General features: G+C 34.5%; 1 protein-coding gene across 4 annotated transcripts; it reads left to right on the top strand.

Annotated features, from left to right (window-relative positions):
- Positions 1–477: 477 nt before the first annotated feature.
- On the top strand, positions 478–19,247 carry LOC111694995 (WASH complex subunit 4). 4 transcript variants are annotated; one of them, XM_023464111.1, is made up of 14 exons: positions 478–563; positions 6,693–6,726; positions 6,843–6,972; positions 8,600–8,750; positions 9,088–9,131; positions 10,178–10,259; positions 10,426–10,496; positions 11,398–11,616; positions 11,862–13,487; positions 13,539–13,617; positions 14,527–14,648; positions 14,806–15,305; positions 18,287–18,370; positions 18,788–19,247. In XM_023464111.1, the coding sequence occupies exons 1-14, from the start codon at positions 510–512 to the stop codon at positions 18,946–18,948; spliced, it is 3,357 nt and encodes a 1,118-aa protein (XP_023319879.1). In that variant the 5' UTR covers positions 478–509; the 3' UTR covers positions 18,949–19,247. The 4 variants fall into 4 exon arrangements, with proteins under 4 accessions (XP_023319879.1, XP_023319880.1, XP_023319882.1 ...); XM_023464112.1 differs by having other exon boundaries at positions 6,693–6,730; positions 6,847–6,972; XM_023464114.1 differs by lacking the exon at positions 478–563 and adding an exon at positions 1,978–2,002.
- Positions 19,248–19,560: the final 313 nt, after the last annotated feature.

Raw genomic sequence — 19,560 nt, 5'->3', positions numbered from 1 at the left:
AATCCTTGATCTCAATGCTTTGTCCTGAGAACCAGACTATATTAAGCTTTAGTTTGGGAAGAAGAACAGAAATCTTGGGTACACAATATTATTTGTGCCCTTTTCTGATATCAACATCTCAATATTTGGTTCAGTTCGACGTTTAAATAATACCGATTTTATGAAAAGAATTAAGGAATTAATAATACAGGATTACCCTCAAAGGACTTTTGTACCTATTTATTAGTATATTATTAGTATATTATTAGTATATTATGAGGAGTAGGGAGGCCGGAAAGGGAGGGAAAGGGTTTTGAAGGGAGGGGAAGGGAAGAGTAGGGAGGCCGGAAAAGGGAGGGAAAAGGTCTTGAAGGGAGGGACAGGTTGGGAATCCAATGAGTCAACATTGAACGGAAAGGAGTTCAAGTTGAAGTAAAGAAGATTTAAGGTTTGAAGGTCAGGTTGAGGGACAAACTTTAATACTCCGGGTTCAGTTAATCCTGCAACGATACGCTGCCTGATCAAGCTCAATGAGTCCACGTGAGCTTATGCAATATAACATGAATACATATTCAGGGGGCTCGGTAACCATCTATATAAACTAAGAAATTAATTACTCAACACTTTTGAAATTCTGTAAAAAATATCCTCCAGAAAAAATGCATTTTAACCCTTAAAAAATGGGACATTCTAGAAAAATGTATGCATTATAACTCTAGCTTTTAAAGCTTACATTTTTATCTGTATAATGAATAAAAAGCCCAATTATTGTAATTTTTACTTTTTTCAAAAAATAGAAATGCCGCAAGGTCTTCTAGAGATATATTCTAGAGATTTATCTCTTGAAATTGCACAATAATTTGCGGCAATCTTAAGTAAAAGAAAAAACAAAGATTGGAACATTTTTTTTGTTCTCAGTACACCTGAAATCTGTCGAGGGTGCTATAAGTGTTGTGACAAAACATACAAACAGCTCACATTGAATACAACCTCTTATAAATAAATAATAGAAGGTAGTTTTATTCTTCTATAAACCTATTATTAAAGAATATAATAACTAGGAAGGACGAGTATATCTAGGTTAGTTTCCGCTCCATTAGAGGAGTAGTTAATTATCTAATCTTTGTCTATCTTAACCTAGGTTTCACTAGAATAAATCATTTCTTTCTCCGGTTTCTCCTCCCCTCTCTCCTTCCCTGTCTCCCCTTCTGTTCTCCTGACTTCCCTTCCTCCCTTCCTCCCTCCTGTCTCCCCTTCTCCTCAACTGCCACCTTCTCTTCCCATGTCAACCCCTCTCCTCCCCTGTCTCCCCTTCTCCTCAACTGCCACCTTCTCTTCCCATGTCAACCCCTCTCCTCCCCTGTCTCCCCTTCTCCTCAACTGCCACCTTCTCTTCCCCTGTCTACCCCTCTCCTCCCCAGTCTACCCTTCTCCTGATCTTCCACCCCTTCCTCCTCTTCCTCCTCTTCTCCTTTCCTGTATCCCCTTCTCCTCAACTTCCCCCCTTCCTCCTCTTCTCCTTTCCTGTATCCCCTTCTCCTCAACTTCTCCTACCCTCCAATTCCCAAGTCTCAAAAGTGAATATTTTCTCAAACGTCAAGTTTCCAAAAATCTTATTCCCATAAGTCATTTTATGATGTAAGATTGAACATTTTTATTCTGTTATTATGGGATGTAGAATAGGTTCAGACACGTTCATTGCCGAGCGCTGCAGCTGTAATATTCGGGTAAAGGCAACATCGAGCATAGTACATTTTGGATCTAAGTCTCTATTTGGTTGGTTGCAACGTGAAAAACTACTACATATTTGAAGCTACTTTACATGTTGTTATTTTTTCTTCAAAATATTCTACCATTATTGTATGAAAATAAACGTTGATAATGCATAATATCTGTATATAATGTATCTATGTATTGTATATGTATATTGTGGTTTGTCTAATAGACAGTACACATACTCTTGATAAGATGTATGAGGAGTTTATATTCTAGTGTAAATACAGCAGGCATGGATTATACTGAGGTACAGAATAAATTTATACATATTTATTTATCATTTTTTGCAAGGAAAAATCAACAATATCTAGTTTATTCTATAACAATTTACAGCAGAACAAATCCTGCGATAAATGTCTGTTTTTAATGACTAGCTAGCTGTTAAAGGCTTTGCAGGGACTGTAGACGGAATTCCAAATTATCATATAGATCCATGTTGTTGATTTCCGATTTAAAACGATTCCATTTAAACTTCTATCTGTCCTGAGGAACAATGAGGAAGATACCCTTTAAACTTCTATCTGTCCTGAGGAACAATGAGGAAGAAACCCTTTAAACTTCTATCTGTCCTGAGGAACAATGAGGAAGATACCCTTTAAACTTCTATCTGTCCTGAGGAACAATGAGGAAGATACCCTATAAACTTCTATCTGTCCTGAGGAACAATGAGGAAGATACCCTTTAAACTTCTATCTGTCCTGAGGAACAATGAGGAAGATTCTTTTAAACTTCTATTTGTCCTGAGGAACAATGAGGAAGATATTTTGTTCTTCTAATTTACTGTTTAATATTTCTTTATTAAATAGTAAAGGGGGCGGGCTGGGGCAGGGGGGATACAGATAGAATGACGCAAAACTGAGATTTAATTTAATTTGTTTGTTTCAAAGTTGAAAGTTTTTTTTCCAAATTTTATCCTGAAACTTGCAAATATCTGACAAAACAGAAACGTTTTTTTCTTTTCAATTCAGCTTAAAGGGATTGTACAGTGAATTCCAGTATAAAATAGATATCCCATATTTATTGTGTTATTTCCTTCCAAATTTGATTTTAAAGGGACAGACCGGCTATGTAAGGTAGTTGAACTCAAATAGGTTGTCAAGTACAGTAGACGGCAACACAGAATGTACACTTTCAGTACAGCTGTTTAAACGTCATAAGTGTCAACTCAAATTTTCTATCTGACAAAACTATAAATAAAAGTGATATTTTTAGACTAAAGTGCTTATCTTTTAGTGAAATTAGTGTGAAATTTTATGTGTTCTTTTATTCTGTTTTTACACTTTTTCATTTAACGTTCTATTGACTAAATGACAGGGTTGAAACTGATATTGTACATAACCCTTTAACATTGTAATTCGAAATTATAAGGTTAAAACATATTTCAGAAAGTTTAATGATATCTTTGGAGAAGTGCTCTGAAACGATCTAATCGTGGACAAACCCCCAGATCCGGGGAAATACGGGCAACAAGAAACGGTAATTTTCTAATGAAATGTCGTCTTCTAAGGATATTTAATTTTTTTCTCAAATGTCGTATTTTACTATTTTTGGGAACACGTAAGAAATATATAAAAATTTTCAAAAGTGCTTTAATTAGGAAATTATTGGAAATTCTATGCAGATATATATTATAAACAGGGTGTCCCAAACAGTTATTTCCAGGCATTCTTTTTATATTACAATTACTTCTTTAATTATGGCGCATGAGCCGAAAAATCGATTTCCCAGATTTTTCAAATTTTGATTTTTTACATACATTCATTTGTTCATAAATAACCAAAAACTTCACAAATTTTTGTAAATTTTATGTAAGTTATCTGTTGCAGCCAAAATTTTGGATCTGCAAAGTGTTTTGTGAGATAACATGTATAACATGTATTCAATTTTCGCAATATGGATGTTTGTGTGATTTGTTTTGATAAAAAACTACAGATTTTTTATTATTTATTTTAAATCCATCAAGGTGGGAGGGGGGGGGGGACTTTAAAGGTATACTATGAACATATACTAAGTCAACATTACATTATTATGAATTAAATGATATTTTTTGGTCTTCATTGATTATATTTGTTCATTTAGGGGGCAGGCGAAGAACTTATTTTGTGCCTGGATGCCGTCCACCCCCTGGGACATCCAGATTTAAAGTTCCAAAGAACAAAAAGAAGTAGGAATTGTGGCTGAATTCTTTGAAAATTGACGACACTAATGAAATCGGAGATGTCAGAGTGTGTGCTCTTCATTTAGCTAAGTCTGATTTTAAGCCAAATTTGAGCACTTTTTCGAAACTTCCAGAAATCTCCGCTGCAAGGAAATTTCTCTTATCCTCTGAATCCCATCAATAACTGTAAAAGAACCAAGATCTCCATTATCAACCTTTTTGTAAAAATACGTTTTTTCCCAAAGAATAAAGCATCTAAATGTTTTGGTAAACAAAGAAGGTCATCACACGATACGAAATTTAAAACAAAAAGGTCAATATATGTTTTAATAAATAGTTAAAAATTATTTTTGTATTTTTATTATTGTTTTTTTGTTGTTGTTGTTGTGTGTGATGATATAATGTGTATACTTCAGTCAATGTTTAACCCATCAAAACTTTGTCTCTTTTAAAACAAGGTGATCCAAATGATTTTTTGTAAAATTCGAATAAGGTATGAGTGTTTCAAAAAGTTAGAAGTCTAAGTTTTTAAAAAAATTAGTTGGCTTTAGAAATTGAACAGTAAACCTATAATAACCCTAGAAATATTTACTTTAATGCTATTTAGTTTACTTAGATATACAGAGAAAAAAATTAAGCCACCAAACGACATTAAAAATACTCTATCTAATTTTGAGTTGTAAATATTTTTTACGTATTCCTACAAAGACGACATTTATCTCCACCGAATCTTGTAAATCATACCAATTAATTAGGGGACATGTCGTCTTTCTTTTTTCATTTGACACATATGACGTTATGCGCAGTTGGTCGATTTTTCTGTTGCCATCTATTGTACTTGACAACCTATTTGGTTGAACTGAGTATGCAGTGTTGTGGAAAAATTCAAGGATTCATTTGAGACATATTAAACTTTTTGAAAATCTGTAAATCCTGAGTTTAAGCTCAAAGTCGACGTTCAAAATCGTATTTTGGGTGGATACGTTTTCAGAATTATTTTTTATTAAATTATTACGTCGACTATACACTCAAACTCAGTAATTATACATCGTGGAAACGTTTGTATGTCTGAAATGAATCCTAAAAAATTTGTCCACAACACTGAATTCATAGTTTAATTACCTTACATAGCCGGTCTGTCCCTTTAACTTTGATATTGGCCCGATGGTTCAGGTTGTTGTTTGCTTTTTAGCTACATTAAACAAAACAAACAAAAATATAGAATGTAACCTTTTGTATAGTTTTGTTTTTTTCTGGCATAGGAGGTGTGAACATAATGTCAAGTATTTCTTCTTAAACTATTTATATAAAAAGAGTCGTAGCGGTCACTTAGTGTACAATGTACATATTATTACTGATTTATGTAATATTTATATAAAACTGTATTCCGTAAATATACGATACACGTCAAATTTAAGTATTTCCTTATATCCCTAAATCTTTGTAACCTGATGGTGTAATCCTTTGATAACTATTTAATCCAACAGAAGTCATGTTTGAAATATCTAAGGCATAAGATATTGGGTGCAAGATATGTGAGTTTTAAATCTTATATGTTTTCAATAATAACTCCTCTTTTTAAAGTGCTATTGAGAAGAATAAAACAGTTTTTTATTTATAAGCTGAAACCAAATAAGAAAGTTTTTCTTGTATTTGAGGGTAAAATCAAAAATAAAGAAGCCACGAGGTCACAAAGTCTATCCAGTAATTTCTCATTCGATTGATCTTTCCCTTATATCCGGATTAGAGTGAATACATGGTACACACTATATAATATATCAATACATCTAAGAGTATAGATATATGCTTAATTTGTAAATCAATCATGTGTCTATGATCTCAGCCCCTCCCCCAGGTGGTGATTCATCCGTTGTAATGTACCGTTTTATTCTTCTACAGGGTGTCCCAAAAAACATGGGAATTCAGTGACGAATTCGATATCGTCTTTGTTATAAATTAACATTGTAATACCTAATTTCAAAAGCCATAATATTATTATGTCTGCTAGAGTTTATTTAATGAAAAGGGTAAAAGACTGAAAAGATGTGTCTATAATGTCTCCGCAAGATGAACAGTGAAGACGGACAAGTTTACTCTGTTTGTATACTGTAATTTTCTTGTTTTACTAAGTACAACCGGTTGCAGTCAAAACATAAACAAACAAAATGTAAACATAGCAGACAAAACTCTTACAGATTACAGCTTTCTCAGTAGGTATCACTATACTAAATCAAAGAATAATTCATAAAGACGATATCGAATTCGTCACTGAATTCCCATGTTTTTTGGGACACCCTGTATATTCTTTATGTACTTTGTAAAAGTGTGCTGTCCAGAAGTCTGCATTGGTGGAGTTTAAAGTACCCCGGCGCCGGAAAAAATCATTGAGAGTATTTTCATTGATATTATATTATCATTAACAGTTTTGTTCTTATCCTAGCAAACTGTTACTTTCGATCACAATTTGACCAATTAATCATATGTTTTTCGTCTTTATTCCTTTCTACTATTTTGTTTACATACGCGTTATAAATGAAAAGTATAAGTAGACAACTTCGTAAGTGTATATATCTTGCATCTTGCCCTAGTTAGTCCTAGATATATCATATATCTTGCATCTTGCCCTTGTTAGTCCTAGATATATCATATATCTGTGCTTTAAAACCACACTCCCTGCAGAACAAACCGAACATAATTATACTTATTTATATATATATATAACTATACAAAACGAACATAATTATACTTATATATATATATATATATCTATGATTTCTAGGCTCGAAGCAAAGGACAAACTGAGCAACTTATAAACAGGAAATGATATCCTTGGCAACTATTGTCAAGTGTATATATTTAATTAATATCGCACAATTTGTTCAATTTTACTCTCAACAATTCTTCAGATTAGCCAAGGTTTATATCATTTCCAGTTATGGAGATTTTTTGCAAGACTACAAAACAGACCTGGAGACCCTGGAGAACCCGGAGACCACAAACAACCTGAAAATCAAAGAAAAAGGAAGTTCCCCCTTCTTTTTCATCACTGCAAACACAAGGTAATCTTTCTATTTTTAAATGAACATTTATTTGAAATTTTTTATGAACACATTTCTGTCAAGGTTTTCTGGAAACTACTTTTAAAATGTAAAAATGTATTTTTACAAAAGGCAAATTGAGTATATCTTGTAACGACATTATTTTGGTTTGATAGCAGGGTCAGTGTCTCCAGTCGATTCCTTCATTTAAAAGGGATTGTTTTCCACATTTAGGGTTGACAAACAAACACCAAATCTAACTTTCAGTTAGACCAAAATAAAACGTCCATGACAAAGATCAACAATGGATCTCATAGTCGACAATTTTGAAATTTTAATTTTAAAAATAATATTAAAAAAATGTAACAAGGTACAAATTAGTACACCATACTAAATCCATAAACATGATTCCGTTACAATCTAATGTGATATATACAATATATATTTCGTAAAAAAACTGTTATCTTGTAAAACTATACGTAAATAAAAATAAGATAAAAACTCCGTTATCTTTCGCATTTTTGCTGAATAAAATGTTTAAATGGTTCCCTGGCAACTCTCTGAGGTGTCTCATGACATAAGGAGGTTTACAGTCCTTTAATAGGCATATGTAAAATCCTTCTAATTAGTACCTCGTCACATTTAGAGTTTCTCAATGGTTTGCATCTTTGAAGCTCATATTGCAGGTTTAAAGCTCTAAATGTTTACACTTTGGTCCTAATCTCCTATCCTCCAGATTATAAACAATACAACTTTACTCTTATTTATTCATCAAAACTAGGAAAGCAAACTAGCAAATCTAAAATGAGAATATTTATTCAAATAGGAATTTTGTATTTAGTTTATCACAATGCAAAATTTTACAGTGAAGATATATCAAATAATAATGTTTAAAACAAGAAAGCTCTTCCACTCCTTTTTATCAATAAATAAATTTCACTTGTCTGTTTGTTTGTGTGAAATAAACGCCAAAATGCCTGAATTGAATTTTTTGTGATCAATCACATGACCCCAGGAAAGGTTTAAGGCTAGTCGGAATGGAAAAAGTTTGCCTTAAAAAATGTCGATTTTTACAGTTTTTAAAAATCCATTAATTTGTACAGAAAAATCCGCAAAATTATTTAATTCTTGAGGTACATAAAAAATAGCGACTTGAAAAGCAACAGTTAAAAATCTAGTTTTTAAAACTTGAGCTATATTAAATCCAACTTTAAAAAATGCTAATAAAAATATTTGTATTTTTCATGCTAAACTATTTTTATTGCTTCTAGAGTATTCTAAACATTTTAATATAGTTTATTTGCGATACAATATAATTCTAAAGAAATAAAATTATAATTCAGAAACCCTTTAACCTCCTTGTATTGACTGTTATGTCTGATTCACAACGTTACCTTTTCAACCTTTGTCTGATCAGTGATCATCGATGAATGAGATATCTCAGGTTTTCCAGCTCAAAATTGATTATTTTCAAAGGAGGTTTCTTTTTCAAAGTGACTTGTCCGATTTATGCAACAGATACAATTAAGGACATTGTCATAATAGAAAAATGGTAAACTTGAAATCACTTCTACAGCCCCTTTAAAATAAACGAGGACACTTTTTGGTCAAATGACATCACAACTTTTTAAATATTGTTTTCTTACAGTGAGAACTGTGAGCTAGACCTTCTCACTCAATCTGAGAACAAGCTGGTCAACAAGGTTTCCTTCTCCTTACTCAGCATAGTCCTGGAGATACAGAACCATACTCAGGAAGGAAACTCATCCTTCCTTCTCTCCCTTCTTCTTTACTCCAAGGAGAGTGAGATGTATAAAGTGTAAAAACTAAACCAAGATTGTTTTGAAAGTTACTCCTCTTCAAACTGAATAATTTATTTGCTTTTAAGTAAAAATGTTCAAAGCGACTTTTCGCAAGTTGGAACAAAAGAGTTATTTTACTTTAATATTTCGCCACTAATTACAGCGCTTACAATTCATATGTATTTAATCTAACAAATAAAATTACTTACTCCTATAAGACAATTGTATTGAGTTCAAACTTCAAACTTTTGAAAATGAAAAATTACCTCTGGTTACTGAAAAAAAGCTTTTAAATTTTATTTCTGTTAACATTTCACTATTAATATCCAACCAGGCGAACAAATGCAGTGAAATAGAAGGATCTCTTCGACTGGCAAGGTAATTCAAACATTTCTATTAAATTATATTTTCCAGTAGACCTTGTGGACTGTGGCTAGATACCTACTTAACCAGGAGATACTATAGCTAGATACCTACTAAACCTGGAGATACTGTTGCTAGATACCTACTAAACCTGTAGATATTGTAGCTACATACCTAATAAACAGGGAGATATTGTAGCTAGATACGTACTAAGCCTGGAGATATTGTAGCTAGAAACGTACTAAACCGGGAGATATTACAGCTAGATACCTACTAAACCTGGAGACATTGTAGCTAGATACCTAATAAACCTGGAGATATTGTTACTAGATAGTAGATACCTACTAAACCTGGAGATATTTTAGTTAAATACGTACTAAACCTGGATATGTTGTAGCTGGATACCTACATTCTAAATTGATACTACAAAACTTGTATTCAAGGTATATGCTATGACTAGGGTATTCAAGGTATCTGCTATGACTAGGATATTCAAGGTATCTGCTATGACTAGGGTATTCAAGGTATCTGCTATGACTAGGGTATATTCAAGGTATCTGCTATGACTAGGATATTTAAGGCATCTGCTATGACTAGGGTGTATTCAAGGTATCTGCTATGACTAGGGTATTCAAGGTATCTGCTATGACTAGGGTATTCAAGGTATCTGCTATGACTAGGGTATTAAAGGTATCTGCTATGACTTGGGTATATTCAAGGTATCTGCTATGACTAGGGTATTCAAGGTATTTGCTATGACTAGGGTATATTCAAGGTATCTGCTATGACTAGGGTATTCAAGGTATCTGCTATGACTAGGGTGTATTCAAGGTATCTGCTATGACTAGGATGTATTCAAGGTATCTGCTATGACTAGAGTATTCAAGGAATCAGCTATGACTAGGATGTATTCAAGGTATCTGCTATGACTAGGATGTATTCAAGGTATCTGCTATGACTAGGATGTATTCAAGGTATCTGCAATGACTAGGATGTATTCAAGGTATCTGCTATGACTAGGATGTATTCAAGGTATCTGCTATGAATAGGATGTATTCAAGGTACTTGGATGAGCTGGATGATCTATACTGCTATATAGAGCGCTGTAAAGACCTGGTTGAGAATGTTTTACTTCAAATAGAGGTAAATTATAATCTTCAGTTCATGTCTGAGTTAAGAAAATAAATTGTTATTTTAAATCCCTGGGCTTATAAAAGTGCAAGACACACAAAACTAATCGTTTTGAATTTGTTATTTTCTAGAATAATTTACATGGATTTAAGATAATTGAACTATTTGTTTTGTCTAGGGGTTGAACTCCTCTACTCCTCCTCTCAAGGTTGGAACCACTAGGTTTAGTTTACTCTGGGTAGAAGTCAGGTAAACATCAAATATAAAAGAAATTTGAGTCTTTGCCACAAACTAAGATTTTCTGATCCCTATATTTTTGGAACCTAATGGCGTAAACCCTTGATATTTCAAGCTTAAATCATTTGATCTAACAGAATTCATATCTCAGGTCTACGACATTGGATTTCAAGGATATAGGGATTAAAAAATCAGAGTTTTCGACAAAAACTCTTTTAAAGGGGCCTAAATTAGCTTCGAGATATATAACCGTTTACTTTGGATGATTCAAATAAAAGGAATTGCAAGTCTTTCCTACAAGCTCAAATTTTCTAATCCCTATATCTGTGTAACCTGATGGTGTAAACCTTTGATATTTCAAATTATATTATTTGATCCAACAAAGTTCATAGTTTGAAATATCTAAGGTTTATGACATTGGGTCTTAAAGATATAGGGATTAGAAAATCTGAATTTTTGGCAAAGACTCAATTTCTTTCTGTAAAATTATGTTATCTGAATGTTTCTCGTAATGTTTTTACGTAAGATTTCCCTGTTCCAAAAACAACTGGCCAAAAGTTAAAAGCACAATTATTTTTCTTGAATACGGGTTTTGAAAGAAATATGAAATATGTTCACAAGAAAATCCCAAATTTTCTATTGGTTGTCAACTGAAAAAAGGGAAACAAACTCAGATTATGATATAAAAATGATTATTTGTAAATATTCATGTTTAAAGACAATTATTATATTCATTGAGATTTGCTTCTGTCATGAACATTCAAAACAAACTGCTTAAATTTACGTATGAGTGTAAGGTGGGGTTGTGGTCAATCTAATTAACGAACTTTTACGGAAATTGGAGAGGGGGGGGGGTCTGTTTAAAAAGGGGCATTTACAAATATTTATTACCTCTTTACATATATTTAAAAAGTGAGCTGCTTAGCCTTGTATCCCGTCTGGATCAAGTTGTAAAGAACCTGAACCTGCAGCAGGATTGGGGGTTTCATAAGAACCTCATCAAGAAGAATAGAAATGACCCAGAGAAGACGACCGAAGAGTTCCAGCAAGAACGGAATCTGGAGGAATTCCTTCTCAAGATTGAGAAGGTTGTTATAAATGGAAAAATGCTTGATTATGTGACGTCACTTAGGAAAGTCACACTTTAGTAAATAAACCAAAGAAACGGAGTTTTTTCCACAAACTTTGATTTTCTAATCCTTTTATCTTTGTAACCCGATGTCGTAGACCTTTGATATTTCAAACTATGAATTCTGTTAGATCAAGTATCAAAGGTTTATATCATCAGTTTTCAAACTCAGCTCCTTTTATTTTTTAAAATATTTTTATTCAATTTTTTAAATCGAATTTAAATTTTTTGTGTCTTCCTCCCTATAGTTGTCTGAACACGAAGAGCTCCCGAGACGAATTGTCTTCATATATCCGAACTATTATTATTGAAGCAGAGAATACGGAGAGAAAGGATCTTCTTCTCCGATCTATCGTATTAATCATTCTACTCTGCAGAACCAGTAAACAGGAGGATCGAAGATTAGTCTCCAGGTTCCTTGATGCATACAGGAAACTAGGGGGTACCCTCATAGCGGAGGATCCAGGTACAGTTTGGGATATTTCTAAATTCTGGGAAGGATTGACTGGGATATTCGGAGATGGGTTGAATTCTCAGTTTTTAAAGCTCTCTGGGACCTTGGAGTCTCAACAAACAACCTGGTTCAGCTCAAGACTGATAAGAATTACCAACCTAGCCAAATCCTCCAAGGTTCAGCTTGAAACTCTTAACCTAACATTGGATTCTAAGCTCTCCAAACCAAATATAAGTTTAACTTTACCTGAGCTGGGAGAAAGGATTGATATGCTTCTCTCCATTCTGGATCTTATCCAGATTATATCTTCAGAGATCAAGCTTATACTCTCATCATTCTCCGAGTATGATAAACCTATGACTGCCAGCTCTATAATTGCAATTGGTGAAGGTTTGTGTGAGATAAGTCGAGTACTGGAGTTTATGAGTTCAAGGATGATAAGTATCAACTACTGTCTGGAGAGAGGTATCCAACATTCACAGTTTCTCATCCTAAACCTGATCCAAGGAATCAAGAAGGGAATCCTTTCGGATAAAAAGTATTTAGAAACTAAGTTTGATATTTTATGTTTTCTGATCCTTGCGGAAAAAAGTTTCTCCGGGCCGAGTAACCAGCAACGATTGAACCTTGCCCGGCTATCTATGGAACTATCTGCGTCAGGACGGAAAGTGTTTAAGGATTCTGAGTGGAAATCCTACACTACCATGGTTGAAAAGTTGATGAGACTCACCTGGTTCTGGGATTCATTGGAAACCATAAGTTTTATACCTTACCTTTCTTGTCAAACAGAGTTACTCGGAGTAATGTTGGAGGAAGTTTATACTTCCAGAGCTCCAGAGAAGATTAAACTCTTGTGTCATATGTGGAATCTATCTGCCGGAGTTTGGAGGCGGAGCGGGTTTGTAGAAACCAAGGACTGGATTAGCAAGTTTAAGATCAAGATTGAAGATATCCTAGAGGAGAGAATAATAGGGAAGGTTTGTAGTGAGGTAGAAACCCAGCTAAGACTTATCGTTCATGACAGAGCTGGGGTTCAAGTAGACCAGAGAAATCCGTTCAAAACCTTACCAAGCAGTGTACTTTGTTTTCTGAACCTAGTTCCCGTACCAGTTCTGGATACAGAGCTTTGTATCCGAAGCAGAGTAGAGGATTATCTTTCCAGGGTCTTCTACAATCTCACCACGGTATCCTTGTACAACTGGAAAACCTACGGGGAAATGAGACACTTGGCAGGGACAAGGATGAAGCTGAAAACGGTTCAAGATCATCTTCCTTCTCAAACCTTAGAGCAGGGTTTGGATGTTCTCCAGGTTATGAGAAACATTGGAGCCTTCACTGTTGATTACAGTTACAACATGAACGCTCAAATTTTCATTGAGAACAAGAGTAGTAGTAAACATCTGAACACAATTCATCTTAGGTAACTCTATCTTTTCATTCCTAGTATAAAGTTTATAACATTGTATTTCAGACATATAGTGAACTCAATCCGAACTCATGGTTTAGGAGTTGTCAATACAACAGTCAACTACACATACCAGTTTATAAAGGAAGGAAACTTAAACAACAAAGATTTAAAGATTTAAATATATACATAGGGATGGAAGGGGATGATTGGAAGAAAATTGGAGAAATAGGTTTATAATAGGACAAGAAAGATTTTTAAGGAGGTTGCTGACGTGAAGGAATGTTCTGAAATAAGGGGTTGGTTAAAATAAATCACCTTGAAGGGAATAGAAAGGGCAGATATATTGAAGTAAACTTAACGGGAGTGGAAGGTATTCGGAGGGTTTGGATTGGGGAAGGGTTATTAGAGAGAAGGGAAGTAGCAAGAATGGGAATTTCTCTAGGAAGTAGATTGAGGGGGAGGAAGGAAGGGATAGTCTAGATTGAGGGGGAAGGAAGAAGGGTTAGTCTAGAATGAAGGGGAGAGAGGGAAGGGTTATCTAGAAGGAGGGGGAGGAAGGAAGGGTTAGTTTAGAATGAGGGAGAGGGAGGAAGGGTTAGTTTAGAATGAGGGGGAGGGAGGAAGGGTTAGTTTAGAATAAGGGGGAGGGAGGAAGGGTTGTCCAGAAGGAATGGCTGTCTAAAAGGAGGGGCGGGAGGGGGGGAGAAATAGGTAGCCTAGAAGGAGGAGGGGGAGGAAGGGGTTGTCTAGAAGGAGAGGGAGGAAGGATTAGTCTAGAAGAAGATGGAGGGAAAAGGTAGTCTAGAAGGAGGAAGAGGAAGGGGTATACAAGAAGGAGAGGAGGGAAAGGAAAGAAAGGGAAAGTTTCGATGAAGGAAGAGTGGGGTGGGGGGGCACCCTGAGGAGGGGAGGAGGGAGAAGGATAAGTCCGGAATGAAGGTTTTCTAAACTTCTTCAATGCTTAGTCATCAAAGTTTATTTCTCTTTTTTAACCAACAATAGATAAATAACATATTTTCTTTCGTATTAAAAAAGTTTCCTGACACTATAGGCCAAGTTTGCTGTGTTATCTGAATTCCTTTTCGACGAGTTTATTAAGTCCAGACTCATCAAGGATCAACTATTTTTTAACGAAAACAAAAATAAATTGGATCAAAAATATCCGTTTGAAAGGTAATTAAGCAAAAATATGTAAAGATCAGTATCCAAACCTGAAAGGAACTCTTGACTTATTTTTCATTAATCCTGAATTTCCAGCGCAGCGCTAAATGCCTAATTTGGTTAAATTTTTTTTAGTCCAATTTCTTTTCTTTGCATTTTATTTTTACAGGGCCGTTAAGTTTAACCGTGGTATGAGAAAGCTAGGATTGATGCCGGACGGAGTATCTACCTACCTGGATAGGTTTAGGTTTCTTATCACACATATAGGAAACGCACTAGGATTTGTTCGGATGCTAAACTGTGGTGGAATCCTTCACTCAGCGGATATAATAAAATATATTCCGGATATCAATATTCTACCTGGGTTTGAATCCTTGGTAGAATCTGCAGGATTAGAAGACCAAGAGCTCAGGGTCTCAGCAAACCTTTTGGATCAGAACCTGGAACATGTTGCTAGATCTTTCAAAAACCAAAACTCTTTCTTTCGTCTTTTGGTTGGAGTTTTCTCTAAACAGTTGAGCTCTGGGTCCCACCTTCACCTAGCCAACTTCTGGGTTATCCTTCCCTCTCTCTTCATCAACTTCGTGGAGTACCTCATGATTTGCAAGGAAAACCTGAGTAAGAATAATGTGGACGGAGCTCGGATATCGGATGATGGATTCTCAATAGGTAATATTTTACAGATATTTCAGGGTTCTAGAGTACACAGGATACACAGGATACACAGGATACACAGGATACACAGGATACACAGGATACACAGGATACACAGGATACACAGGATACACAGGATACACAGGATACAAGGGATACACAGGATATACTTGATACACAGGATACACAGGATACACAGGATAATCAAAATACACAGGATACACAGGATACACAGGATACACAGGATACACAGGATACATAGGATACACAGGATATACAGGATACACAGGATACAAAGGATACACAGGATATACAGGATACACTGGATACACAGGATACAAAGGATACACAGGATATACAGAATACACTGGATACACAGGATACACAGGATACACAGGATACACAGGATATACAGGATACACAGGATACACAGGATACACAGGATACACAGGATACACAGGATACAAAGGATACACAGGATATACAGGATACAAGGGATATACAGGATACACAGGATACACAGGATATACAGGATACACAAGATATACAGGATACACAGGATACACAGGATACACAGGATACAAAGGATACACAGGATACACAGGATACAAGGGATACACAGGATATACTTGATACACAGGATACACAGGATACACAGGATATACAGGATACACAGGATATACAGGGTACACAGGATACACAGGATACACAGGATACACAGGATACACAGGATACATAGGATACACAGGATACACAGGATGAACAAGATACAGGATACACAGGATATACAGGATACACAGGATACACAGGATACACAGTATACACAGGATATACAGGATACACAGGATACACAGGATACACAGGATACACAGGATAATCAATACACAGGATACACAGGATACACAGGATATACAGGATACAAGGATACACAGGATACACAGGATACACAGGATACACAGGATACACAGGATACACAGGATACACAGGATACACAGGATACACAGGATTCACAGGATACACAGGATAATCAAAATACAAGGGATACACAGGATATACAGGATACACAGGATACACAAGATACACAAGATACACAGGATACACAGGATACACAGGATACACAGGATAAACAAGATACAGGATACAGGGCACAGAATACAGTTTAAAGGATACACAGGGTAGGGCACAGGTTACATAAGATAAAAGACATAATACAGAAAAATGTGATTAAGGATAAAGGATAAAGGATAGAAGACAAAGGAAAAGGATACAGGATACAGGATACACAGTTTTCTCTTCGCTGTTTTAAGATAAATATTTATTTTTGCCCAAGGTATATTTCCATAACAATGGTTTTCAATTGCAAACTAACTTTCACAAAAAAGTTCCAGGTTTTGTAAAGTTTTTAACAACTATTTTAACTCTCTTCTCTTTCCTGATTTTTTATATTCAATTTAAAATTATAAATATTACGAAAAAATAAACAATGAATCTTTCTTACATTTTTTATTTGATAAAGAATTGTTATATTTTTCCAAGCTAATGGATGCTACCTTGGACTATTTGATCTATCATAATTCATAGTAACAAAGGTCTCCTATCTACAATTGGGTTGCTTTTTTTCGCACTTTTTTCCTTAATGTATTTTCCCGAAAAATGCGAAATTTCGTTTCATAAAAAAGTTTACGAAATACGAACGAAAATTTTCGCATTTTTTCGCGAACGTTTTGGTTGGCTGGAAACCCTAGTGTGAATTGTCTGGGTACCAGACTACCCCCAGCAATTTTCTTGAAATAAATGAAAAAATAAACATTAGTTTTTAACATTAGAGTTTGGAGAACAGTAATCAATTTCTTTATCAAAATTATGGATGGAAACGTTGTGTTAAAAAATGATTCTTATTCTGGGTTATATCCTTTTTTTGATTTTAAATTCTAAAGTATTATCGGCGTTTCTGAAATTTTACCTGTTCTTGTTAAAGGGACTGTAAGGACAATTTCAAGTGACCTTCCATTTAAAGAAGAGCCTCCTTGATTCACAACTATATCCTTTAAACCTTTGACTGATCAAAGATTTACAACGGTACCCTTTAAACTTTTGACTGATGAAGGGTCCACAACGATACCCTTTAAACCTTTAACTGATGAAGGATTCACAACGATACCCTTTAAACCTTTAACTGATGAAGGATTCACAACGGTACCCTTTAAACCTTTGACTGAAGAAGGATTCCCATCGATGCCCTTTAAACCTTTGACTGATGAATGATTCACTTCGGTACCCTTTAAACCTTTGATTAATGAAGGATTCACAATGGTACCCTTTAAACCTTTAACTGATGAAGGATTCACAACGATACCCTTTAAACCTTTGACTGATCAAGGATTCACAACGATACCCTTTAAACCTTTTACTGATGAAGGATTCACAACGGTACCCTTTAAACCTTTGACTGATGAAGGATTCACAACGGTACCCTTTAAACCATTAACTGATGAAGGATTCACAACGGTACCCTTTAAACCTTTGACTGATGAAGGATTCACAACGGTACCCTTTAAACCTTTGACTAATGAAGGATTCACAACGGTACCCTTTAAACCTTTGACTAATGAAGGATTCACAACGGTACCCTTTAAACTTTTGTCTGTTGAAGGATGTCGGACATATCCCTTTTAATCTACTGAAACACTTATATTGCAAATCACTTTGTTTGCAAGCTGTTATATGTTAAGTGGCAGAATATAAATATTTACTTTTTATTTTTGAGTTAAAGATCAGTTGTTTGAGTTCAGACTGTACATAGCGTACAGTTGCGTTTTACAAGAATTCAAACAAGTTTCGATATGTTTAAACAGAAAGGTTTCTCTACTCGATGAATTGTTAAAGGTTTTAAGATCTGTACCTTTGTGAATCGAGAATTTGTCTCTTAGCATGGAGGGTCACTTAATATTACACTTACAGTCCCTTTGTGATTTAAGTTAGATTTATGATTGCAGGAATAGCTTTTAGTCTAGAAGTTCTAGGACAATGGGAGGAGGCTGATTCACTTCATTGGATGGATTCTGTTTTAGCATTCATCAGTAAGCATACAAATATGTTACAATGGGTTTATACAAATTTTAATGACATTTCCTTGTATTTTCTGAATGAATCAGCATTTGTATACATTTGTATGGTTTTCAGCAGTTGTATAGTCGTATTCGTTAAACATATTTTTTGTTGCCGAACCTTTTCAACTAATTTTATAAACTAAGATTTTATATTTAAAACTGTCAGAAAACTAAAAAGTGTTTGTGCATCAATATTCTATAAGGATGGTTCCATAATTTGAACTTTAAATATTGTTGAATTTATATTTGAAGAAATCGTTCATCTTCTTAAGCTTTAATTTTTTTATCCCTATATCTTTGCAACCTGGCGGTTTAAAACTTCAAAGTTCTAAGCCGTCAGTTTACAATGATTATAGGGATTAGAGTAATCAGTTCCGTTGTTTCAAGGTTCAGAGAAAGATAAAGTTGAGAAGAAGCAGAAGGATCATAGAGAAGATAATCTGCAGGATACTCTTGCTCTAACCCTGAGAAGGTTGGAGAATACTCTCAAGGAGTTCCAAATACTTCATTTCAATTTATCCTCAGCCAGGATATTCTTCCAGGCTTAACAAATATACAAAGATTTTTCAAATGAAAGAGACGAGGTTCAACTATTTCCGCCTGGTTCAACTACATGTTTCGTCAGTAATTTCCTGACTTATTGGACGTTGTTCAACAAGTGTATTGAGCTGGGTCGTTTATTGAACGTTTGTTCCTTTTAAAAGAGCATTGCTTTGTTTATTTGTAAACGATTGTTCATAAATTTTTAATCATAAATTTTAATCTCAATTGTTTCTGGTAAAAAAGAGCTTAATAGTGTGCAGAATTAAACCTTCTTGTTTTCGCTGTAATAAACATATATTATTCATCTAAATTTATTATTCTTGTTGAAAAAGTTAATTTAAGATTGTAACACGATTTCATATTTATTTACATATATACGGGATTGCCTACACAGGTTGACACTATAGAGACGAATTTACATAATTGTCTTTTTTCTTCATTCTTGGTTTATCATTAACTTCTCATACGTTGTGGGTTATAATCCTAACTTAGAGTTGTAATATCTGTTTCTTCATCAATTATTTATTATAAATATTCATCTCTTGTTTCTCTGTTTAATGTGCAGTTGTAGACCTTCTTTTTTCCCCTGTATTATTCATTATAAGATTTATAAATAG

This window comes from Eurytemora carolleeae, unplaced genomic scaffold, assembly GCF_000591075.1.
Source record: "Eurytemora carolleeae unplaced genomic scaffold, Eaff_2.0 scaffold210, whole genome shotgun sequence".
In the NCBI taxonomy this organism is placed as follows: Eukaryota; Metazoa; Arthropoda; class Copepoda; order Calanoida; family Temoridae; genus Eurytemora; species Eurytemora carolleeae.
The sequence above is the reverse complement of the archived record's forward strand: the minus strand, read 5'-3'. Positions and strand labels throughout refer to the sequence as shown.

Excerpts from the sequence above, each read along its gene's own strand:
- LOC111694995 (XM_023464111.1), top strand. The coding sequence starts at position 510 with ATGAGTCCACGTGAGCTTATGCAATATAACATGAATACATATTCAGGG. Across the intron at positions 564-6,692 it reads ATACATATTCAGGGGGCTCG|GCTCGAAGCAAAGGACAAAC; the intron begins GTAACCATCTAT and ends TATGATTTCTAG. Across the intron at positions 6,973-8,599 it reads TTCATCACTGCAAACACAAG|TGAGAACTGTGAGCTAGACC; the intron begins GTAATCTTTCTA and ends GTTTTCTTACAG.